The sequence below is a fragment of the Narcine bancroftii genome, chromosome 4, assembly GCF_036971445.1.
Source record: "Narcine bancroftii isolate sNarBan1 chromosome 4, sNarBan1.hap1, whole genome shotgun sequence".
In the NCBI taxonomy this organism is placed as follows: domain Eukaryota; kingdom Metazoa; phylum Chordata; class Chondrichthyes; order Torpediniformes; family Narcinidae; genus Narcine; species Narcine bancroftii.
Genome location: NC_091472.1, coordinates 277,734,192 through 277,761,576, shown reverse-complemented (window position 1 = coordinate 277,761,576; position 27,385 = coordinate 277,734,192). Strand labels below are relative to the sequence as shown.

General features: G+C 39.8%; 1 protein-coding gene across 2 annotated transcripts in view; it reads right to left on the bottom strand.

Annotated features, from left to right (window-relative positions):
* Positions 1 to 246: 246 nt before the first annotated feature.
* The window catches only part of nxph2a (neurexophilin 2a), a 145,901-nt gene continuing 118,762 nt past the window's right edge, over positions 247 to 27,385 (bottom strand). For both annotated transcript variants that reach the window (XM_069935120.1, XM_069935119.1), the window contains exon 3: positions 247 to 1,647. In XM_069935120.1, coding sequence (XP_069791221.1) covers positions 898 to 1,647 — 750 coding nt within the window. In that variant the 3' untranslated portion in view covers positions 247 to 897. The remainder of the gene's footprint in view (positions 1,648 to 27,385) is intronic.

Here is a 27,385-nt window from a genome sequence, read left to right as displayed (position 1 = left end):
ACCATTAAAAAGCAATGCTGAAAAGCAAATGGTATTCCTCATATTGTTAAAATCAGAACCTTATCAGCAATGCAGGTTTATATATGTTTGATTTAAAAGAATTAATCAGTGAAATGATTTGGATTAAGTGAGGTGATTGATTGAAGAAAATGGTCTTGTTTATATAAGTTTGCTTCGATTCAGAACATTTGTTTTTTTAAAAAAATTATATATATCAATAAATGATTAAATACAACCACACATTGAAGTATTTCCAAGACTGTTTATTGAAGGATTGCACAACAAAGGGAGGACCAAATAGTTAATTTCAAAGTTGCTTTCTTTGTGACCTCTACTTTAGTCTGTTTTTTAAAATATTTTATTGAAGCATACACAGCCTTTTATAAAGAAGCAGTTTTACAGGACCACATTTCCAAAACACACTATATTTATACATTTAAATGTGTTGAACTATTTTTTACAATCCTATATTATGCATTGGCTAGTTGATGAAACAATTTTGTAATACTCTTTTATTGCCCCAAAAAATCCCAATAAAATCTTTGTGAATGAATTAATGCGCAAATTTGATATTCAGAAACGTATTCATTCTTGTGCAATCAAAATATAAAGAAGCAGTTCAGCCGTAGGCTAATGTTCCAAGACCAAGTTTAGTTTTTATATCTACATATTACATTAATTTTCTTTTTGATATGAGGAGTTTTTGGAACAGATTCTTCGTTTTACAAAAGCTTATCATGCAGTTACACTTTCAGATGCTCCCTTTGAGGTAACAGCTGTGCTAAACCAGATGTGCCTGTCTTAAACAGTTATGACCATTAATCCATGATACTGACAATGTACAAAGAAATTACATACAGAAAGGCAGTCTTCCCCTATCATGCTATGGCTGTTTTGTTAACCAGATGAATAATAAGGAGTTTCACTGTGATAATTGTAATCAGGACAAACCTTTTGCACAAGTTTATAATCTATACTGTAGAAAGCTATATAAATGCATATAACCTTGAATGGTTTGGAACACAACCATGAAACATGACTTTGGGTCTGTTCCTGATAACATATCTTTGAAGGATCATAATTACATAGTGCGGTCTTCTTTGCTCTGTCTGTTTTCTCATACTCAATTCGACAGTTGAATGTCTTGGAATCCTTGGTCTCCAATGTTGACTGCTGAGAGAATTCAAATTCCACAACCTTGGATGGTGGAACCAGGCTTACAGATACATTGCCAAGACCAGTTGAGTTGTGTCTAAAGTAAACACTAAAAGTTCCATTCCCATGGTCAACTATCTTCCCAGTAATGAGAAGATTCAGTTTAACAGTTTTGATGTTAGAATGGAAGTCACCCCAACCGAACATTTTCTTGAATTTGCCCGTTTTAACAATGGGTCTACGTTTGGTCCGTGAATGAGATTCCCAAGGATCTGTTAGGTTGTTTAACCATGTCCATAAATCATCAGAATTTTTTATCCGTGGGGCATGAGAAATGTGCTGTTTTGTCTTTGGAATCTCCTTCACAAACAGCCGCAAAGGATTTACTCTCTGTTGAGCAGCCAAACGATCCACAAATGTTGGACCAGCTGCTTTGTCTTGTAATTCCAACAATTCCAGTCTCCTTCCAAAATGATTCTCATGAGAATTGATCTAGAATTAATAAGATAAAGGTTAATACAAAGGAAAGGACAAATTAACTCTACCAAGTCATTACCAAACCTTCAGGTGAATTGTATTTGATACCCATATCGCCAGCTTTTACTCATTATTATTATTACTACAGCATTTTGAAGGATTGCCTAGTCATAGAAGGAAATTCATTGATCACATAAGAATTTAGCACTGTAATTGAAAACATTAATGTTAATCAAAATTATGTGAAGTATGACCTGTCACTTCATTTATCTTTTTGGTGCCAATGTAACACTGAATCCCAAGAGTGGTTTCCAATCTCCCTGAGCTGGGAGGTTAGATATACTGCATCTACCCCTCTGCTTTATGGCAGCTTCAGTTTGTGTCCAAATGGCAACCTTTTTCATTTGAGATTTTACTTAGTTTATTTAACAAGGATGTTTTTTTTAATTAATTGATATAAATCCTATGCATTTTAAAATTTGTATCTAAAATATTATAAATATATTTTATGCATTTTAATTATTTAAATGTATTTCCAAATGTCACTTGTAGAGAAACTGGAAAATGTCTTGTGACATGAGCTGGCAGGATACCATCAGGTTGGATTGTGGATGTAGTTCACAATGGTCATGTCAAACTTGCTGCTTGTGGGTGACTTGCTTTGTGCAATAGTTTTCATGCAAAAAAAGTTAAGATTTCACCCTGGGTGAAAGTTTTAAATTGGGGAAGGCTTAATGCAGCCACATTAGGCAAAATTGGGGAAAGTATGGTGTGTATGGCTGTATGGTGATAAAAATGCATTTGACGTGTGGGAGTGTTTTAGTTAGGAACCAGCATATTCCTATGTGGGATGAAAAATGAGGATGGCAATGCTTAGAAACCTTGGATAATAGGATATATTGTGTAGGTTTAGTAAAAATGAAAACAAAAGTATAAACAAGCTCTGTGAAGCAGGAATTGAATAAGCCCTTGAGGAATGAAAATGAAATATGAAAGAACTAAAACAAGGAATCATGAGGGCTAAAATGAGCCATGAAATTACTTGGGTAAGTAGAATTCAGAGGCATTTAAATACTAGGTATTTCATTGATATATTAGGAGTGAGAGGTAACTAGGAAAAAAAGTTAAGTCCTCTCAAGGACAAAGGTGGGTGAGGTCCAAAATGAGCACTTTGTATTTATCATGGAGAACTTGGACAATGGTAAAATATGGGAGGAGGGTGCAGGGGTTTTGAGAGATCTTTGCACTCCTCTTTAGCCACAGGCTAGGTCTGATAAGCCTCTAGAATAGTCATTTTAATTTTTTTGAGTTTGGGGTGGCACAATTGTTGTAGTGGTTAGCACAATGCCTTTTCAGCACAGGCAATTGGGACCAGGGTTCAAATCCTACACTGTCTACAAGGAGTTTGTATGTTCTCCCAGTGTCTGCATGGGTTTTCCCTGGGAACTCTGGTTTCCTCCCACCATTTAAAGCCTATGCGGGGGGGGGGGGTGCAGGCTAATTGGGTTTAAATTTGGCGGCACGGTCTTGTGGGCTGATATTGCCTGTTAACATAGTATATGTCTAATATCAGTGTTAGGAAGATTATTAGAAAACAATTTAAGGACAGGATTGAATCATTTTTGCAAAGACATACACTTATTAGGGATAATCAGAATGGCTTTGCGAGGAGGAGGTCCTGTATCCTTTTGAGGGGATGAAGAAAATTATTGATGGGGTACAATAGTAGATGTTGTCTACATGGACCTTGGGAAGGCATTTGGCAAAGTTTTTCCAGAAGATTAAGTAATATGTGATCTAGAGTGAGTTCTTAAATTGGATACAAGATTGGCTTGGTCATAGAACAAAGATGTTCAAAGTAGAGGGAGATTTTTTTCAGATGAGATCTGTTAAGAGTAATGTTCTACAAGGAACAATGTGAGGGTCTCTGTTTAAAACATACATAAATGATCTGCGTGAAAATGTTGTGGTCCAATGAATAAGTTTGCAAAGGACACAAAATTTGGTGGAAATGTGGAAAGTGAGGAGGCGGGTCATAAGATCCAGCACAATATTGATCAGTTGTAAATTTGGTTGGAGAAATGACAAGTTGAGGTGATTCATTTTGGGTGGCCAAATAAAAGAGGAAAATATACAGTAAATGGCAAAACAATTTGAAGCATTGAGATAGAGTGATCTCAGGATGCATGCCCATTGCTCCCTGACAGAGGCAATAGAAGTGGAAGATGTGGTAAAGAAAGCACAACATGGTTGTGTTCATCAGTTGGAGTAGTGAGAAGAAATTGACAAGAAATGATGCAACTGTATAAAACTATGGTCAGTGTGGCGAACTGCAGAACACTGATTAACCTGCTCTGTGACTGTACCTGTCGATCTTCCCTCTTGACCCTGTATAAAGGAACACCATAACCCCTCCCCAGAAATCCTGGGTCACAGCACAGGATGACCTTCAAGTTTATTGTAAATAAAAGCCTATAGTTCTGTAACTCTAGTTTTTTGAGTTATTGACAGTGCATCAGTTAGTATTCTAGAATATATTTGGAGTATTTCATGCAGATATTCTGTGTATAATTGGAGTGTTGGAGTAATCTGTGCAGTTCTGGTCACCATGATCTTCGAGCAATCTGGACACTTCAGAGAGGGTGCAGATAAGGTCCACCAAGATGTTTCCTGGATTGGAGTATATTAGCTATAAATAGAATTTGAGTAAGCTTGTATTATTTTCTCTGGAGTGTTCGAGGCTGAGAAGTGACCTGATAGGAGAAATACTGTAATCTGCCTTTTCCCAGATTATAAATGTCAAGAGCAAGATGGGGTAGGTTTAATGTGATGGGGGGAACATTTAAAAGAAATGTACAGGGTAGCTGGTGCAGCTGCTGCAGAGCAAGGAGAGGAGACACAGCACTCCTCCACAGGGTTCTACTGCCATGTCCAACTGCCGATGGCTCTGTTCAGTCTTTAAACAGCCCATTAAGAGACAACGTGGTTTATTTTAAAAATCTGCGATCGTGGGGTCTTGACATATGATGGTGGTGCCTATGTTCAGCAACCTCCAGAGAAGCAGAGGACTGGTGCAGAACATTAGAAAATGAGGAGCCACCTGCTCCTCCCCCTCCCCCCCCACTTTAAAGAAGGATAAGTAGAGGAGATGACCCTATGGTATAGTAACCATGGTGGTGGACCAGTGACGGGCTGTGCATCTGAAGAACACACAAGTGGCGAGCTGTTGGTGACTTGAGGTGAGGATCCCCCACAGGTTGCGGGCTGCTGGCGACAGCGATCAAAGGACTCACCAGGATTTCCTCAAAATGGGCTGAAGGGGTACCAGGTATCGGAATCGGGATCTGAGAGGGTGTTAAGGGCAATGAAGGTTTCCAGATTGTGTTGGAGGGTTGGATCTGGAGCTCGAGTTATTGACTATTTGGACTGATGGGTGTGTAGTTGCGGAGGCCATAGGAACACAGCAGATTAATGCAAACTTAATGTAATATTATACGATTTGTGACATGACAATAAAGAAATCTTGAAGTTGTCAACTCAGAGGATGGTTGAAGCCCAGAATACTCTGCCATGGGAGGTAAAAGAAGCAGATACCACGGTAACATTAAAGAAGCAGTTACACAGATAAATGAACCAGAAGAAGATCAAGGGACACTAGCCATATACAGCTAATTGGATTAGTCTCATAGCACAGACATGATGGGCTGAATGGCCTATCCTGTGTTGCAGCATTGAGGCCTTGATAATACTACAAAGCCACAAAAAAATGTGGGACTAAAGGGATCACTTGAGAGGTGTATAATAGGTGGTATGGGGAGAAATATTAACTTTTAATTTATGCAATAATTTATAATTCGTTAGACCAATTTATTATGTGAACATAGAACACTTAGTAAATAGGTCCCAAACCATGGGCATTAGTGATGCATCTCCATTATTGTATCTATCACGAGGAGATATATCAGCATAGAAGTAAAATAATTTAACATTGGATATGTGGGGCCTATGGACTACTTTAAATTGTAGGAGAGAGTGGTGAGCACATAAAGATGAGGTATTAACCAATTTTTAAAAAAAATAATTACATTCCAATTTTCTTCAGAGATTGAAAACTGTAGGTCCTGTTCCCAGACTTTTTAAAATTTATCAAAAGGAGCCCTCTTTTTCCCAACAACATTTAGATATTGAACCATTATAAAAAGGTTGCAAATTAAAAATTACATGTGTTAAATTCTTGTCAAAGCTCTTAGGCAATGTATATAATTGAGGTTGCAAACAAAATCTCTAATCTGTAATAACAAAAAAAATTAGTATTTGGTAAAATATATTTAACTGACAATTGTACAAAAGAAGCAAGATTTCCTTCAATAAATAGATCTTCAAAATATTTAATACCATTCTTTAAAAACTCCATCAATCAGGAAGGTTTAAAGAAATAATTAGAAAAAAAATAGGACTAGAAAGAGAAAAGATCAGTAGACCAAAATGTTATCTAAACTGTACCCAGATTCTTAAAAGTATAATTAATTACTGGATTGTCAGTTAATTTACTTAAAGATGAGGGAAGTGAGGATCCAAGAAGAGCGATGAGAGAAAATTTGTAACAGAATTAGATTCCAAAGCGACCCATACTGGACAATCTTCATGGTTAGTATAATATGACCAAAAAAGTAAGATTTTGTATGTTGATTCCCCAATAATAAGAGTTTGGTAGGGCTTAATGACCATTTTAAAAAAAGTTTTTGAATGTGAACTTTATTTAGGTGTGAATGTTTGTTCTTCCATATATAAGAAAATAAGATGGAGTCAAGGGAATAAAAAAGACGTAGGAATAAAAACAGGCTAAGCTTGAAAAAGGTACATAAATTTAGATAAAATATTAATTTTAATAGTTGATTTGACCAACCAATGATAGAGGTGACCAGTTTGACAACACCCCTTTCATGTATTTTACTAAAGAGATTTAAAAAAAAAATAAGTGCTTATAATTCTTAGTAATTGTTACACCCAAATACGTAAATTGATTTCTTACAATTTTAAAAGGAAGGTTGAGTTTTATTAGTGCCAAATTATTCAAAGAAAAATGTTCACTTTTATGTAAATTCAACTTTTAACCTGAAAATTGACTGAAATGAGAAAATAAAGAAAGCATAGAAGGGAATGAGGTCTCAATATTAGAAATAAAAAGCAATAAATCATATGCATAAAGAAAAACTTTGTGGGCACTGCCCTTCCTTAAAATACTAGTAATCTCATTAGATTCTCAGAAAGCAATAGCTAAAGGCCAAAAAGCAATGGACTTAAAGGGCATCCTTGTCTGTTTCCACAATGGAGTTTAAATGGTTATGAATTCTGAAAATTAGTAAGAACACAAGCAGAGGGGAATAGAAAACAACATGTCCCAATTCACTCTTTCTAGATCCATCCACATTTCCACACAATTTGCCTTCCTCCAATTTAGAATCCCAACATCAAGATCAGACTTATCCTTTTGCATAATTAACTTGAAGCTAATGACATTATGGTCACTGGACCCAAAATGTTCACCTACACATACTTCTGTCACCTGACTCATCTGGTTCCCTAATAGGAGATCAAGTACGGTATTGTTTCTCGGTGGTAACATTATATTTTGATTTAGAAAACCTTCCTGAACAAATTTGACAAAGTCCAAGCCCTTTTTCAGTATGGGAGACGCAGTCATATTTGGAAAGTTACAGTCTCCTACTATCACAACATTCTGCTTCTTGCATCAGTCTGCTGTCTCTCTATAGATTTGCACCGCCAATTCTGACTATTGGGCATTTTATAATACAACTCTATAAGTGTGGTCACACCTTTCCCATTCCTCAGTTCCACCCATATTTCCTCTGTAGACAAACCCTCCTGGCTGTTCTGACTTTGCACAGCTGAGATGTTTCCTTGACGAGCAATGCCACTTCTCCCCCTCTATCATGTCTGAAGCAATGAAACACTGGAACATTAAGATGTCAGTCCTGCTCCTCCAGCAACCGTTCACTAATAGTAATGTTATAATCCCACATGCCCTAAACTTATCTGCCTTTCTAACAATACTCTTTGCATTAAAATAAATACACACCTGAGAAAATTTGTATAATGTAAAAACCTTTGATGTCTGTCTATTCATACAGTCTTGCATGACCTTTATCCTTCTGCTTCTCTATAATTGCTCCAATAAGCTGGTTTTCATCCCCCTGTAAATTTATGACAAGACTAACAAACCTAACTCCAAGGATATTAATCCCCTTCCAGTTCAGATTTGGTACAAATGCAACCTTCCTTGGAATAAAGCCCAATGATCTTGAAACCTGAAGCCCTCCCTCCTACACCATGTCTCCAGCGACATGTTAAGCTGCCTTATCCTCCTATCTCTATCCTCTCCAGTACGTGGCATGGGAAGCAATCCTGAGATCACTCCCCTGGATGTCCTCTTCTTCAACCTAGCACCTAACTCCCTGAACTCTCCTTGAAGGACCTCCTTATCCTTCCTACCTATGTCATTGGTCCCTACATGGACCACAATATCTGGCTGGTCACCCTCACACCTAAGAATATCCCATACCCTGGCACCAGGGAGGCAACATACCATCCAGGATACATGCTCTCCTCCACATAACATCTATTTTGTCTTCCTAACTATTGAATCCCCTATCACTACAGTCATGTCTTCCCCCCTCCCCTTCCTTTCTTAGCCACAGCACCAGACACCATGCCACAGACCTGATTGTCATGTCTTGAACCTGGTAGGTAATCCTCCTCAACAGTATCCAAAACAGTATGCTTGTTTTTCATGGACACCCACCAGGGAGCACTTCTCTGCTTGCCTGTTCTCTCTCCCTCTCCTAACTGTAGCACATCTACCCTCTTCCTTTCTCCTAGATATAATAGTGTCCCTGTAACTCCTATCTATCACACCTTCTGCCTTTCAAATGCTCTGGAGTTTGTCCACCTCTTGCTCCAAAGCCTCAACACAGCTTGTCAGAAGCATCAGCTGGATGCACCTCACATTTGTAGTCATCAGGGAAAACTAACGACTTCCCTAACAATCCACATCCTACAAGAGGAGGATTCCCCTGCCCTAGATTCCATGTTGGTAAGTCAAGATTCCCTGAAGGGGTTCTGAAGGAATTACCTGGAGACTTGCTGAAGAAAATCCACACTCACCATGTGGGATGAAGAAAAGAAATGTTGGAGATACTCAGCAAGCTGGACTGCATCAGTGGAGAAGAATAAAAGGAGTTAACAACTCAGGTTGATAACCTTTCATCAGACCTGTCTGTGAAGCAATGAGAATTTTAAGAAGAGGGCACAATTTCACTCAATCTGATGAAAGTCTATGGGCCTGAAATATCAATTCAGTTGGTGAATTTTGTTGTTTATTTTGTTGTTAGACAGGAAATATTAATGTATATACCTGTCGGTGTATCTGTGAAACCTGATGTATCTTTAATTTGTTACACGATTCTTGAGTTCAGAGGAGAATTAATGTGTTAACAAATCGTAGTTTGTTTGCTCTAAATTTGTGATTTGCGTATGCAAGAAACAAGCCAAGAATGCTACATCATACAACTCGTCCACCTTTTGTGGTGGATACTGGAGTTGCAAACTATGAAGAAAAATGCATCTGTCTCTTTTGACAGCTTAGAATAAAACTCAACATTTCCATCTGCCTTCTTTAGTTTTCTTTTTTCTATTTGTCATGTCCTCCCAATATTAGCTGCACAAGTTCTCTGTTAGCTGCCATATAAATAATTTGGAAAACGTAAGACAGGCTGGAGACTTTACACATGATTTCTGAACCAAACTCATCTGACTTTGATGCAAGTTCCCATTTGGAATGTTCAATGATTCCAACATTGGGGAGTGCTGAAGCAAATCCATATGACAATTCACAGAATGAGAATGCTGTTCACCATCCTGCATGTCTTAGCTATCGAAATGTGCATTCTATTTTATTACACAGGGATATACCAGCAGTGGATTAATAGTTTAAGGACTGTTATCACCAAGATTTAATATTTTTCATTGGAAAAATTTTCTGCATCAGAGATGCTAAAGTAATGTAGTTCTTGACAAATCTCTGAATTGGTTCCTTGTTTGGCTGCAAATGAATATATGCTTTATAAAAATATTTTCAATAGTGCAGAATTCACACACAAAATACCAACACAAAAATGATTTCCACAAAAGTCAACAATCAAAAGCTCAAGCAGCAAAACTTGTGAGAACAACCAAAATTTCCTGCATGTGATAAGAGTGTTACTTATTTGTTTGCAGGACACTTCATGGAAAATGCGTTTCGCAACATCACGGATTAAAATGCCATGTACATGATTGAAAAATAATCTCAAAAAACTGTCTGAATTATAGGATTAAATTGTTCACCATCAACTTTAATATCTAAAGAAGCAAAGGACAATTATATAGTTGAGATTTTCAAGGACGCAGTTGAAATTGAGGAAATTTGATTCCTCTGATGAATGGCCTGAACTACAGGTGACAGAAGAATTAAAACGAGATCTGAGAGAAAAAAATTATCACATGGAGTTTTTTTTATAGTAAACAATCTAGTTAATGGACAAACATCTGGAAAGGAGGTAATGGTGCATGATTCCAAGTTTCCATTCAAGTTATGCTCTATTACAAAATCCTGAATCTATCTTCTCAATCAGACCACTCTTTACATGCAGACAGTTCTGTTCCTAAAGATGGTTTACAATTGGCATTCTGAGGCAATTATAAGTGGACAATATAAGCAAATTAAAAAGATTGTTTATTGTTCTTTTTCTTCTTTGGCTTGGCTTCGCGGACGAAGATTTATGGAGGGGGTAAAAGTCCACGTCAGCTGCAGGCTCGTTTGTGGCTGACAAGTCCGATGCGGGACAGGCAGACACGGTTGCAGCGGCTGCAGGGGAAAATTGGTTGGTTGGGGTTGGGTGTTGGGTTTTTCCTCCTTTGCCTTTTGTCAGTGAGGTGGGCTCTGTGGTCTTCTTCAAAGGAGGTTGCTGCCCGCCAAACTGTGAGGCGCCAAGATGCACGGTTTGAGGCGATATCAGCCCACTGGCGGTGGTCAATGTGGCAGGCACCAAGAGATTTTTATTGTTTATTGTTAATTCAAGAGTAATCATACAAAGAAAGGAGCAATATTCCTCTCACTTATCCAAGTTTCTATGTCTTTTTATCTTCTTGACTTTTCTTTCTATCTGTTAAGTCAAAGATTAAATTTTAATGATTAGTGGCACATAATACTTAGACTGCCCGATAATTTGTCAGACTGCAGCCAAACTGTTTTTCTTTGACCATTTAGTAGCAGCTATTGTGTGTTATATACATAGTGACACCTTCACCACTGTGAACACCTGGTTAAGTGCAGAGTATAATCCTCTAATCAACCTGAACAGAATATGCTTCAATGTGAGAAATTAGCAAAAGTCACAGCCTGCCACTATTTTAATGTGTTTCCACAATCTAGTTGTAACTTAATATGTTATTCATGTATTATTAAAGGAATAGTTGGAAGGGCCATTGCTGTCTAGCAATTTTGGTAAATTGGCTCCATACAGTGCCATCAGATTGATCAATGAATCTGAAATGAAGATTGAATGTGCTCCAGGTGTTTCTAATGAAGGTAACCCTGCATAGATTCAAGGCGAGTAGACTTTTAGCATAGACTATAATTAACAAATTAAAGCTAGAAATTACAATGAATAATTAGCATAGATGTCCAATTTTGCACTCCATAGTTTTCCTACATAAAGGACATTTTTTCATGTTTTTATTTGTCTGATAATCTATCAAGTCATCCACTGTATTGAGCAACTGATGGTGGTGCAGAGGTTCAGGAAACAAAAAAACTGCCAGCTTCATTGTATCAAAGCTACCATGTTCAAATGCTGTTTAAAACTACCATCACATTTCTCTTGCCTTCATCTTCGTTACTTCAACTGTCACCTTCTTCTTTATTAACCAGATCATCAAAATTCATTTGCCAAACATTCTGACCTATATTAAGTCAGAATAAACATTGCACCTCAATTGTTTTCTTTCAGTTAACTTCTCATCACTCATATGCCAATCTAAATCAAATAATTTATAGACACACTGGTAGTTAAACATACTTTAAGGATCTGGATAAATCCTTTATCAATCTATGTTTGCTGTATAAATGCTCATAAATATCTACATTTCAGAATAAATTTGACAATGAACCAGGACAAATCTTCCCATAGGATCAGTAAGCACCCTCTGAATTATCAAAGGTGATGTTTTCTTAAACAAAATCATCACACTTCTTGCTTTAGAACTAAAAGTTGAAGCTACCACTTGTCCTACCCAATCTCTTTACAATTTCTGCTGTTCCTTCTCTGTTAAATGAGTCTCCTGTAAAAATCGATATAAACTTTAATTTTCTTCATATAAATGAATACCCTCTTTCTGTTAATTGTATTATTAAAGCTAATTTATATTCAGATTTGCAAAATTTAATACCTTGTTATTAGCCATTAACCTACTTTCCAAAAATTCAAAACTCCCATTTGCCTCTCCTCTTGAATCACCCACATCTTAAAACTATTAACCACACATGACATCTCTCTCCAAAGAAAGAAAATTTAAAAAAGTTGCCCTCCCCCCTCCCCAAAAAAATGTACCATCCAAAAAAAAGACAAGTACTTGTGCAGAATGTGGCTCTCACCAATTGATGGCAAATAATAGCTAGGAAAGGAGAAGGAAAAAACCCCTCCTTGCCCCCTCAAGAGAAGAATCATTATATGAATTTCAAAAATAAGCAGTTGATCTTTAAGTGTAGGCAGCCGCTTCAAGATCTCCATTGATTTATTCTTCATCAAGGTCATCCATTCCTTGTTGTATCAACCTTTCCTCTCCAGCTTGTACCTTCTCAGTTTCTTGAATATCTGCAGTTTGCATATTGACTTGTTGAACCTTTTTATTGCTTGGAAGAGAATTAGAAAATTCCAAAGCTTCCATTTCATTTACAAAAAATCTTGCTTGGTTATCTTCTTGAAACACAAAGTGTAACAGGGTGATGAAAAGAAGACATATCCTTTCTTTGACAATGTTGATTTAGCTGGGTAAAATTCCTTTCTTCTTCTCACAATCTCCCCTCTCAAATCTACGTAAAAAAATACTTTATCAGCCACTATCAATCGTTTTGAAATTGATGAGCCTTCTGGACAGCCATTTTTAAAATTGTCTCTTTATCCTAATAATGTCGATATCTGAGCAGAACAGCTTACATGAAGAAATAATGATGAGGGGATTTTAATTATCTTGAGCCAGTTTTGGACAGATCAATAAGATCAGTTTTTCGAGCTAAAGCAGCAAAGGTGTCCTTCAATGTCATGAAAGAGTTAAACTTGATAGACATTTGGTAAAGGTCGATTCCTAAAGAAAGAGACTATTGTAGCCACAAGTTACTCGAAAGAAGACACACACATATGTAGTGTGGTCAGGTTAAGCTCTGAGTTTTAGTAGAGTTCAGGCCCAACTTTTATACTTGTACTGTTCCCACTGTGGTCCCCCCTTGGCTGACGTCTCAAAATGCATAACAAAAGTGGATTTCTTGCACGTGGGTACTTTCCTGCATAGCAATGCCCTTCCTCCCTTGAGCTGTCCCTGTCAGTTGGCTGTGCAGCAAGGCCAGCACCATTTTGGGGTTGCTGGCCTTTAAGCTGCCTTTGCTGTTCACCTGCAGGTTTGCATGTTGGGGCCAGTGCTGCTGTGCAGGCTGCTGGTCTTTGGCTGCGCTCGCCACCTGGAGCACCTGCTCGATCGCCGCTGTGGAGGGCCACCACATGAACCCCGCCTGCCACGAATCAGTGTTATTGACCTTGGTATCTGGAGGCAAAGTCTCTGGAGCCTTCAGTGGCCTGCCTTTTCAGCATGGTGCTGGTGTCTTGACCGGGCATGCCAGGTCCAGGTGTGCCAGCTTCAGCCTGTCTGTAGTGAAGACCTCCATTTTGCCTCCAACCTCCAGTTCAAACGTGACCCCGTTGTTGCAGATGACCCAGAACAGACCCTTGTATGGCCTCTGAAGTGGTGGACAATGTGGTCCCCTGTGAAGGAAAACATTCAGTCCTGCAGGTCTTTGAGTTTGTTGGTCCTCGTGTGACCATGCCTAGAAGGTGGAATCAGGGCCAGGTTGTGACTCTTTCCCTTAACCTGCTGACGAATGCTGTAGAGTTGTCTTGCTGTCCACCTGGGGATGGTACGAATTCTCCCGGGACCTGTAGTGGAGCTCCGTAGACGAGTTTGGCTGAAGAAGTGTTGAGGACCTCCTTGGGTGCTGTGTCAATGCCCAACAGGGCCATTCATAGCTCGTCTACTCAGTTGGGTCCTTGGAGTCTGGTCATGAGTGCAGTTTTGAGGTGCCTGTAGAAGAGCTCTTCCAACCTATTGGACAGTGGGTGAGAGGCTGTTATGTGATGCAGCTGGGCACCCCACAGGCTGGCGAGGTTGGACCATGGATTGGAGGTGAACTGGGCCCCTCTGTCGGATATGTGAGATGGTAACCTGAACTGTGCCACCCAGGACAAGATGAGGGCCCTGGCTCACAAGATTGTGGACATAGCTGCCAGTGGGACTACTTCTAGCCACCGAGTGAAGCAGTTGCCCATCGTGAACAGATAGCGGAAACCTTGGGATACTGTCAAAGGTCCTATTATGTCCACGTGAATGTGGTTAAACCTTCATTCTGCAGGCTTGAAGTACTGAGGTGGGGTTTTGGTGTGCTGCTGTTCCTTGGTTGTTTGGCACCACGTGCATGCCTTGGCCCACCCATTGACCTGTTTCCGCAATCGATGTCACACATTTTCTGGCCATCAGCTGGACTGTGGTCCTAATGCAGGGGTGTCAAACTCAAATTCACAGAGGGCCAAAATTAAAAACTTGGACTAAGTCGTGGGCCGAACTAAATATTTATTGAACATTTTCAGCAACATCTGCATGTTTTCTCTTCTTTCAACATATGTAATGTTAAACTTTTACTTATTAAAATAAATGTTTAATAATAGTTTTGGTTAAATTCTTTCCAGAAGAAGCATTAACAAATGAGAAATAAAATATTCAATAAATAATATTTCTCTATAGCCTTTAAGCTCCTTTTAAGTATATATTTTTTCACAAGCCAACAAGTCAAAAAAATAACAACTTGCTTCAATGAAAATCCAATCTTTCAACTATGAACAGTCCAAAGTTAACCAAAGAAAATATGAATCCAAGCTTAGCTTGCAACACTGTGATTTACTCTGATGCACCTGGGTCTAAACCAGATACTTGGCATCTCTTCTTAGATGCAAGTTCATCAAACTCTGGGGTCAGAGTTTGCCTCCCACCTGTCTTGAAAGGTCCTGTTTTCTGTCTTTCGTTTGGCCATTTTTCGTAAGGGGTTTATTACATGTGAGTTGGGCGACAGGTCACAGATGCTAATGAAAGTAAAGAGAGGAGGTGGGGGCGATTAGCGGGCTGACGGGCCGGCGCCAACACATTTGCAAAGCATTCTGGGATTTGTAGTATTAGCTGTGCTTGCACTATACTGACGCGGCGGCCAGCGGGCCAGCTCTAATACATATTTGATATGATCTTGCGGGCCAAATATAATTATATCACGGGCCAAATTTGGCCCGCGGGCCTGAGTTTGACACGTGTGTCCTAATGGATGGGTTAGCCAGTCCCTGGATGGATTTGAAAACCTGTCGTCTCCAAGTTGCTGGGACCTGACCAGTGGCCATGTCGCACAGGACAGTGGTTTTACCTATGCCAACTGTGATGTCCTGGAGCTGTAGTCCTGATATGGTAGTCCTGTATTGGGGCATCTCCTTGTCTTTCTTCTGCACTTCTGCCAGTGCCATGAAGTCCACACTCCTTGATATCACATGGATACTTTGTCTGGATAGTGTTTTGGCCACCAGGTTGTCCTTGATGGAGACGTGCCTTATATCTGTGGTGTATCCGAGATGTACGACAGATGTCATTGCTGGTGGGCTGACCAGGGGTCTGAGATCTGTGAAAGCCATGAAGGACCTACCCTCTAGTAAATACCTGAAATGGCAGATTGCTAAGTACAGTGCCGGTAGTTCTATGTCAAAAATGCTGTATTTCAGTTCTGGAGGCCACAGATGTTGGCTGAAGAAAGCCAGCGGCCACCAACTTCCTTCAATCTGCTGTTCCAGAACTCCACCGATCACCATTCCTGAGTCATACACCATCAGGGCAATTGGAGCGTCTGACTTAGGATGTGCCATAGCTGCCTTGGCCTTCACGAAAGCTTCTGCTGACTCCTCATCCCAGGTGATGTCCTCAACCTTGCCTGCCACCTAGGTGAACAAGAGCCACATGATCCAGGCAGCTGAGGGGATGAACCTATGATAGAAATTGATTATCCCCATGAACTCCTGTAGTCCTTGGTCGTGTTGTGTCTGGGGAACTTCTAGATGACCTCCACTTTACTGGGTAGTGGTGTGGCTCCTTCCCTGGTTATCCTCTGGCCAGGAAGTTGATGGCCTCTGATCTGAACTGGCATTTGGCTGGGCTGATCATCAGGCTGAACTCACTCATTCGGGTGTAGAGATTGTGAAGGTACACAATATGCTCCTGTTGGTTCCTGCTTACCACCAGGATGTTGTCCAGGTACATGAAGGTGCTGTCCAGGTCTTTGCCCACTGCGTCCATGAATTTCTAGAAGATCTGTGCGGAGTTCTTTAGACTGAAAAGCATTTGGAGGAATTCGAAGAGGCCAACCAGAGTGATGATGGCAGTCTTGGGGATATCATCGGTGTGTACTGGGATCTGATGATATCCCCTTACAAAGTCCACCTGGAGAAGATCCTTTCTCCATGCAGGCTAGCCATGAACTCCTGGATGTGCGGTACTGGGCACTGATTCAGCGTTGTCCCCTCATTGAGCTGGAAGTAGTCATCACATGGTCTCCTGCCCCCAGTTGTTTTGGGTATCACGTGCAGGGGAGAAGCCCATGGGCTGTTCAACTGCCGTACGATGCCGAGCTCCTCCAGCTTCCTGAATTTCTCCTTCACAAGCTGGAGCCTCTCTGGAGGAAGGTGTCTTGCCCTTGCGTGGAGCAGCAGGCCCTGAATCAGGATATGGTGCTGTACTCCATGTCAGGGCATCACCATGGTGAATTGAGGGGCTTGGGGGCGGTGAGCACTGTAGGGAACTCAGCCAGGACCCTGGCGGACTCATTGTCTGATCTCTGTATGGAGTCCAGGTGGAGTGCTGGGAGCCTGGTGTCTTTGAGGGGGAGGTTTGAAATGTCTTGGCACAGACAATCTCCTTCCCTTGAGGTCTACTAGCAGGCTATGGGTGCACAGGAAGTTTGTCCCGAGGAGCGGTTGTTCCACTGCAGCCAGCATGAACACCATAAGAAGAGGCTGCCTCCCAACTGCAGTTGGACCTTACAGGTACTATAGGCCAGAATCATACTATTGTTGGCAGCCCTCAGAGTAGCAGATGTGCCCCTCTCTCATGCCGTGAGAGCCTGAAGGTCTTAATAATCAAGTCCTTGAATGCGTTGTATGCACCTTCTGAAGGGAGCTCCTGGATGAAGTTGGCTACCTGCCCTGCTGTGTTCTGGTCCAGGGTGCTCACCACGTGGTAGTACCAGATGGATTCTGCTGTGATTTGCCGGATCTGGAACTGTGCCTCAGCCTGGTGAAACCACATAGGTAATTGATTCATCCAGAAGGTCGGCAGCTTGAGAGTGACCGCATTGACTGCTGCCTGTTCACTCGTCGCTGGGTTTAGATGCCATCTAAACCATCGAGGTCACCAATTGTAGCTGCGTGCTACTCAAAAGAGGACACACACATGTAGTGTCGTCAGGTTAAGCTCTGAGTTTTATTAGGGCTCAGGCTCAACTTTTATACTTGCACTGTTCCCACCATGGCTCCCCTTGGCTGACATCACAACATGCATAACAAAAGCGGGTTTCCCGCATGCAGGTACTTTCCAGCATAACAATGCCCTTCTTCGCCATGTACTGTCCCTGTCTGTTGGCTATGTAGCAATGCCAGAGCCATTTTGGGGTCACTGGCCTTTAAGCTCCCCTTGCCATTCACCCGCCGGTTCACTAGTTGGGGCCAGTTGCCGCTGCGGCGGGTTGCCACGCTATTTTTATTCACAAAGGCATGATTCTTATTCCAGGATAGATTTATTTTTGATGTGAGCGCAATTGGAAGGAAGAGTTGTGAAAGTGGACTATAAGCCTAGAATTTTATCTGATCATTCACTGCTTTTAATGACGTTTGCTTCCTGAGACTTAATTCTACATTGTTTAACTGGGGGAATTTTGTGATTTTATAAGAAAGCAAAATCAAGAAATTTTAGAAATAAATTCTAATTCAATAGTTAATAAATTTATTGTTTAGAATAAAAGGCACATTTGAGAGGACAGATAATAGGCTTCACGGCAAAAATTAATAAAAGTTATATGAAAGAGGTTGACCAATTAGAAATGAAAATCAAAAATTTGGAGAAGGATATACAAAGAAAGATTTCAGATGAGAAAAGAAAGAAATTAATAAAGAAAAAACTTTATTATAATATGATCCAAACTTATAGATCAGAAAAAAAATAATTGAGAGAACTAAACAAAGATATTATGAATTAGTTGAAAGGGCCCACAAGTTTCTAGCTTGGCAGCTAAAAATAGAATAAACTTCTAGAATAATTAATGCTACTAGAGAGAAAAAAATTAAGATGATTACTTATAAACTCCAAGAAATGAATGATTCATTTAAAGATTTTTATTCTAATTTATATAAATTTGAGTTTATTAGAGATTAAATGAAAATTAAGTGTTTTTAATCTCAAATCAATTTATCTAGCTTGAAATTCCAAGATCAAAGAGATTTAGATGCTCCTTTTATGGCAAGAGAAGTCAGTGAAGCACTTAGTTCATTGCAAAATGGTAAGTCTCCCAGGGGGAGGATGGTTTTCCTCCTGAGTTTTTAAATATGTTTAAGGATCTTTTAATACCTCCTATTATGGAATCTCATTCCTTACCAGTCTTTTTCAATTGCAATAATTACAGTTATACCAAAGAAAGATAAGGATCTGTTAAATCCAGCATCTTACTGTCCAATATCACTATTGAATCTGATGGCACCGGGGAAGAAGCTGCCCTTGTGCCACTAAGTGCTCATCTTAGGCACCTCCACCTTTTTCCCTGATGGTACCAGAGTGAAGAGGGCATGGCCAAGGTGGTTGGGGTCTTTGAGGATAGAGGTTGCTTTTTTAAGACATCACTTCATGTAGATGCCCTTGATGGAGTGGTCTGGTGCCTGTGATGTCGCTTGGAAAAATTGTCATTGGCCTATTTCCTTTGGAGTTATGAAAAAGTGAACATAATGAGTCAATTAGGTACGATTACAATGGTGGTTTTCAAACTTTTTCTTTCCCCCCACATACCACATACCACCTTAAGCAATCCCTTACTAATCATCGAACACTTATGGCATAGGGAATACTTAAAGTGGTATGAGAGTGGAAAGATAAAGGTTGAGAACCACTGCCTTAATCCATTTTCAGGCATTTGAACAATTGATTTATCACTTTAAGATTTGATGGTTATCTTCATTATGTACCAGGTTATGGTGTCTTCATTGCTTTGTTGATACTCCCAAAGCCAACTCATCAGAACTCCATCAATAATTGTACTTGACAATGAAGATGTTGCTTTTATGGATTTTGGGTTGTTGATCATAAAAATCACTTCAAAATCTTTCCTATCATGTACCAATTTTTAGATACAATCTATTTTGTGATTTCCTGTTATATTTTTAATATGCTTCAAACATACATGAAGTGTAACATGCCAGTGAAAATTCATTTTCTGCAATCGCACTTGGACGTCTTCCCTACTGATTTTAGTGCAGTCAGTGACGTGAGCATAGAAAAGCAGTATCAGGGCAACTGGAATCCATCAATGCTGGCCAACTATTGTTGGACACTGACACGAGAGGCATCAGATACTGAGTATAAATGAAAATCAGTGGCCAAACATTTTTTAAGTCAGTTGAACTCACGCAATGCATGAACACCATTATGTGATTACGCATACTTAATTCAATAAAAATTTATTTCATATTTCTTCAACTTCTTGCGTGATACAACAAATCTAAAATGATCTTTGTGCTCAGCATCAAGTTGTCTATCATAATCCCCTGCTTTTTTTCAGGAAACAAATCTTTTGAAAACATTTGCTGTCCATTGTTGCCTGATCATCTGCAGTATGACTCAAACTGCTACGAACCACCTTCATATGCCATAAGGGTGCCAACACTCAAACACCCCTAAAATCTTTGAGACAAATAAAAATCAGGACACATATTTAAAAATATTTCATTGCATCTACCTTCATAAAAAAATTAAAAATCAATTGGGAATGGTCTATTAGAATTGTAGAAACAATCTCTTCATTTTCATCCCTGAATATCTCCTCTGCAATCTTTCTCATGTGTTCACATTCTTTCTATTGGGTGGTGAGCAGAACCCTTGGCTGATGTTTGATGCAATTCAAACATGACCTCTCTGCTCTTGTATTCTTTGCCTTGGCTGATTAATGTAAGAATTCTATTTGCTTTCTGACCCATCTTGTTGACCTTTCCTTTATGCGTATGTGAATATGCACTCCATGAATTCTTTTTTCCATTCAAACTTCTTGCTATCTCATCATTTATTCCCCATTCCCTTGCCTTGCTTATCTCTACATATTAATAACTTCACATTTGTGCAGATTAAATGCCATTTACAGCCTCTGGGCCCTTCTGACCAGCCTGTCCATCTTCCTATAATGCTTTAAGTTTCTCCCTCAACAACAACCATGTTGCTAATTTTGATATTATTAAAATATTTATATTAATCATGGCCATTTCTCTGGCTGGAGAGTCTAGAACAACCATTCACATGTTTTCTTTTGGCCTTAGCCCCCTTAGGTCTCTTCTCAAAGTTTATGGGCCCCCTTCCCTGTAAAGCAGTCAAGGTTAGTTCTTTCCTTCTGTACTTCTCTGCTACTGACTACATAAAAAATAAATTTATTTTATGATTTCAATTCATGACCCACCTTAAATATGCTGTGGCTACCATGGAGGGGATGGGGGTGGGGGTGGGTGCACATGATCTCTGTTGAGAATGATTGTTCTAGAACCATGAATCAGTATCAAATTCAGGCATTGGCCATTCAGATAAGGAGAAAATTCATCATCTTGAGGAGTGAGAATGTATGGAATCTAAACCCAAACAGATTTTGGAGGATTAGTCGTTGAGGATGTTAAAGACTGAGATTCGTGGATTTTTAGATGTTAGCGCAGGAATGCAGTGCTGAGGTAAAAGATCAGCAATAATCTTACTGAATGCTACAGCAGGCTTCCATTTCTTATGCTTTTACATTTATATCCAAACATCACACCAAGAAATTGACCTCATATTGAGCACCATGAAAACTCACCAAATTTCTCAGTTTTTTTTGCTTTATTCCACTATATTTATTTTAACCCAACTTACAACTTCCCTTTGGATCCTGTGTATCTTTACTTCCTGATAAAAATGCCTTGTGGGATTATGTCAAACATTTTTTTATATTAAAAAAACCCTCTTGACTTTGTCAAATGTTCTATTGATCTTTTTGTCACCTCATAAAATGTAATTGTTAGTCAGGCATGATCTTCCCTTAACAAATATCCCTGTCTTTGATCAACCCATGGCTCTCTAAATGCTAATTATGCAATCTCTCAGAAATATTCCTCCTTAATTTCCTCACAGCTCTTGCTTATATTGATTCCAATCAGGTTAAACAACAGACATATGGCTTGGCCTTGCAGCTTTGGACTAATTTGTAGGTACTAGAGTAACACAGCACAGAAACAGGCTTTTAACCCCAACCTGTCTATGTTACCTACCTAAGTTAGACCCGTTAGCATGTGTTAAGCCCATACCCTTCAAAATCCTTCCTACCATTGTACTTGCCCATGTCTTTTCAATGTAATTGTATCTGCCTCTAGCTCTGTGCACCCACTATTCACCATGAAAACCTCTTTCAATCATTCCCTTGCATATTCTCTAGTTTTAGATTCCCTCTACCTTGAGGAAAAAAGACTGGCTACCTTCTCTATTTATGGCTCTTGTAACTTTAGAAACAATCATAAGGTCACTTCTCAGTCTCTATCGCATCAGAGAAAAAAATCTCAGCCTATCCATTATCTCCATATGATTCAAACCCGCCAGTCCCTTCAACATACTTGGACTTATTTCTGCACTCTCACGCTGAATCATATCTTTTCTCTCAAGTGGCAACAGGAACTGCAATATCATACTCCAACTGTGATGTAACCACCATTCTGTACAACTGCAACATTACACACCAGTTCATTTACTCAGTGTCATGACAAATAAAGGCAGGTATGTCACATGCCTGGTTCATCATCCTGTTGCACTTATGTGATATTTACTTTCACTAATTTCATCCTTTTTACATGCTAAGTTAAAGTTTTACAATATCTTCATATTCCCTTTGCCAACTTTTAATAAATTTTTTTTAGACATACAGCACATTAACAGGCCCTACCAGCCCACAAGCACATGCCACCCACATATGCCAATCAACTTACAACCCCTGTACATTTTAGAGGGTGGGAGGAAACCCATGCAAACATGGGGAGAATGTACAAGCAGCACTGGATTCGAATCTAGGTCGTTGGCACTGTAATAGCATTTCACTAACCGCTACGATATTTTGCTTTCTCAGTCTTTATTAATTTTCTGATTGGTCACTTGATTCTAAAATGTATCCATTCCTCAGGTTTACTGTTCTTTTGGTCAAATCGTAAGTTTCTCCTGATAATTTAATATTTTATTAATATCTGTCAAACATTGTGAGAGAACTTTCCCATGAAGACCCAGCTCATAAAACAAATGTATTTTTATCTCAAATTATGAATAATTTATTTGAATATAAAGCGATCATTTAAATTGGTTATCATAATATCTTTCCATACATTTCATATTGATCATTAAAATCTAAAATTATTAATATGAACCAACTTCAGAAGAGGAAAACCAGAGGGGTACGATCAAGTGATTATTGGGAGATCAGAAGTGGATAGGGTGAGCAAATTAAAATTCATGGGAGTCACCATTTTGGAGGATCATTTCTGAACCCAGGACATGAATGTCATCATGTAGAAAACACATCAGTGCCTCTATTTTCTCAAGAGTTTGAAAAGGTTTAGGGATATATAGAAAACTTTGGCAAACTTCTAAAGATGTGTGTTGACTGAGTGCATCATGGCCTAGTATGGGGGCACCAATACCTCTGCCCTTGCAGAATGCAAAACATTCTGGACACAGCCTAGTACATCACAAGCAACACTCTCCCAAAAAGAGAGAAAATCTACATCCAGCAATCGTCAAGGATCCACCTCACCCAGGTCACACTCTATTCTTGCTGTTGCTATCAGAAAAGAGTTATAGGTGCCACAAGATTTGTGCAATGAGGTTCAGGAACAGTTGCTACCCCTCTACCAACAGACTCCTAAATAACCAACTCAATCAGAGACTCATTTAAGGAGTTTTACTTTGCATATTATTTATTGTTGAATATTTATTTTCAATCTTGTACATTTTGATTGCTTCCTGTCTACATTTCTCTCTTTTGTACGTGTATCTCTCTTGAGTTCAGTTTTTTTTTTAGACTACCAATAAGTAGAAATTCAGCCTGGCCCACAGGAAAGAGAATCTTAGGGATGAAATAATATGTGATATCATATAACCATATAACAGTTTATGGCATGGAAACAGGCCATCTCAATCCTTCAAGTCCATGTTGGTTCACTCAAACAGCTCCTCTAGATCCAACACCTATTTTCTTCCCATAACCCTCTAACCCCCTTCTATCCATGTATATATCCATCCTCCTCTTAAATGAAAGAATTGACTTTGCCTCAACTATTTCCTCCGGAAGATTATTCCATTTAGCCACCACTCTCTGAGTGAAGAAGCATCCTCTAACGTATCTCCTAACATTTTGCCCCATTACACTTAACTTGTGTCCTCTTGTTTCAACCTCCCCTGCTCACAGGGGGGAAGAGTCTACTTGCATCTAGTCTATCTATTCCCTTCATAATTTTAAACACCTCTCAAATCCCCTCTCAACCATCTATGTCCCAATGAATAAAGGCCTAACCTCTTCAATCTTTCTCTATACTCTAGGTATTTTAAGCCAGGCAACATCCTTGTAAATCTTCTCTGCACCCTCTCCACCTTATCTATATCTTGCCTATAATTTGGAGACCAGAACTGAACACAATACTCTAAACCTGGCCTCACCAATGCCTGAAACAGTCGCAGCGTCACTTCCCAGCTCCTATACTCTATACTATAATTTATGAAGGCTAACATACCAAATGCCTTTTAACCACCCTGTCAACGTGGGAATCCACCTTCAAGGAATGCTGCACCATAACTCCAAGATCCCTTTGTTCTTGTGCATTCCCCAGTGTCCTTCCCTTTACTACATATGTCCTATTTTGATTATTTTTTTTCCCGAAATGAAGCATCTCACACTTCTCTATATTAAATTCCATCTGCCATCTTTCAGCCCAATTTTCCAGACAAACCAAATCCCTCTGTAATCCCTGAAAATCTTCCTCACTATCCACCACTCCCCCTATTTTCATATCGTCTGCGTATTTACTTACCGAGTTAACCACCCCATCATCCAAATCATTAATATAAATTATGAACAACAGGGGACATAGCACCGATCCTTGAGGCACTCCGCTTGTCACAGGCTTCCATCCTGACAGACAGTTGTCCACCATGATCCTCTGCTGTCTCTTCTCCAGCCACCTCTGAACCCATCTTAGTATTTCTCTATCAATCCCTAGTAACTGAACCTTCCTTACTAACCTTTCATGTGGAACCTTATCAAAAGCTTTGCTAAAATCCAGATAGACTACATCAACTGCCCTAACTTCATCCACTTTTCTTGTCACTACTTTGAAAAACTCAACAAGGTTAATCAAACATGACTTCCCCTTCACAAACCCATGCTGGGTGCTCCTGATCAATCCCTGCCTATCCAGATATTTATACACACTATCTCTAAGAATACTCTCCATAACTTTCCCTACCACTGAAGTCAAACTTACAGGCCTATAATTACTTGGCCGACATCTCTTGCCTTTTTTAAACAACGAAACTACATTAGCAACCCTCCAATTCCGCGGCACCACACCCTCCTCCAGTGATCGTTGAAAAATCACTGACAGTGCCTCCACTATTTGCTCCCTGACTTCTCTTAATGTCTTGGGGAAAATCCCATCATGACCTGGAGACATCCACTTTTTTTACTGACCCTAGAATCTCCAAAACCCTCTCTTTACTAATCCCTATCTTTTCCATAATTAAGCCATCTGCCTCAGTTATCTCACATAGTCCAATGTCCTTTTCCTTCATGAACACATGAGAAAATATCATTTAATATCTCTCCCATCTGATACGGTTCCTCTCACAGTTACCCGCTGCCCGGTCCTATTCTATCCTTAACCCTCCTTTTACTATTTACATATCTGTAAAAACACTTAGGATTCACTTTTACCTTATCAGCTATTGACATCTCATACCTTCTTTTGCCTTTCTGATCTCCTTCTTTTCTGCAATTTATGTAATTATCATATATCTTATTTGTTTTTTGCTTCTTAAATTTAGTATATGTCCCTCTCTTATCTCAAACCAACTTCCTATTTTTTCCAGAAAACCACAGTTCCCTTGAACATTTGGCCTTACCTTTCGATTTGACTGGCACATAAAGATGCTGTACTCTTAATATCTCTTCTTTAAATACCCTCCAAATCTCTTCTATATCCTTTCCAGAAAAAAGATCAGCCCATACAATTTTCTGCAAATCTTTTCTCATTTCTTCAAATCTGGCCTTCCCCCACTCGAAGACCTTCAACCTCGAACTTTTCTATATTTAAGTTGAAGCTAATGGACCCATGATCACTGGATCCAAAGTTCTCACCAACGCACACTACCGTCACCTGCCCTATTCCGTTTCCTAACAATAGGTCTAACACTGCCTCCCCTCTAGTAGGCACCTCAATATACTGCTGTAAAAAGCAATCCTGAATACATTGTACAAATACTAAGCCATTCTGCCCTCTTACTGGTTGCATTTCCCAATCAATGTTAGGAAAATTGAAATCCCCAACTATCACAACCTTATTTCTACTACACATCTCAGCTATTTCCCTGCACATTTTCTCTTCCAGTTCCCTATCCTCTTTTGGCAGCCTATAATATACCCCTACATTTGTAGCCTCACCTTTCTTATTTTTTTAGTTCAACCCACAGAACCTCCCGTGATGAATCCCTCAGTCTATCTTGCCTCAACACCGCAGTAATATTTTCCCTGACAAGCAATGCCACACCTCTCCCTCGTACCCCGCCAATTCTGTCATGTCTAAAGCAGCGAAATCCCGGAATATTTAACTGCCAGTCACAACCTTCATTCAACCATGTCTCACAAATTGCTATTACATCATAATGCCACATGTCAATCCACACCATTAGTTCATCCACCCTGTTTACCACACTCCTTACATTGAAATAAATGCATCTCAGAGATCTTCTACATTTAACTTTCTGCCTCTCACCCTCTCTACAATTGTTACTATGGCCACTATTTATTACCTGCTGCTGTTCCACCTCCAGATTGTGTGAAAAAGCCTTTTTTCTTTGCCTAAAAACTCTGTTCTTGCTCTCCTCCCTGACATGAACCTTTGTCCCCAAACATACTAGTTTAAAGCCCTAGTAAATGCTCCTGCCAGGAGACTGGTACCTCTGGGATTTAGATGTAACCCATCCTTACAATATAGTTCCCATCTACCCCAGAAACAGTCCCAGTGGTCCAAGAACTTAAAACCCTGTCTTTTGCTCCACCCCTTCAGCCACACATTCAGTCTCCACCCGACTATATTTTTGCCCTCACAATCGCATGGCACAGGAAGTAATCCAGAGATGATACCCTTAGTGGTCCTTCTTTTGAGCTCCCTTCCTAATTCCTTACATTCATTTTGAAGGACCACTTCTTTCTTCCTACCAATGTTGTTGGTACCGATGTGAACCACAACACCTCAGGCTCTTTCCCTTCCCCCTTTAGGATGTTCTGGACACATGTAGCCACATTCCAGACCCTGGTGCCAGGGAGGCAAACCATCATCCAGTTTTCTTTATCTCATCTACAAAAACCCCTGTCTGATTTACCATCGAATCCCCTATAACTATTGCCCTTTTCTTCCTATTACTTCCTTTCTGGGCTACAGAGGCTGACCCTACACCTCTGCCTACCTTAGCCTGACTATCCCTTTCCTCAGTACTCAAGGAGGAGTACCAATTTCTGAGGATTTCAGGCTCAGATGCTCTCTCTGGAGCCCAACCTTTCTCTTGCTTCCTCCTAACAGTAACCCACTGCCCCTTCTCCCTTGGGCCAGGTGTGACCACCTGATTATAACTCCTATCTATGATGGCTTCGCTCTCCATGACCAAAGTGAGGTAATCAAGCTGCAGCTCAAGGTCACTGCAGCTCAGCACACTTAGTGCACCTGTGGACATCTGGAAAGTTAGAAGACTCCATGACTTCCCACATGTGACAAAGGGAGCAGAAAGCTGCCCTCATACTCATCCTTCCTCCTTCTCCTTG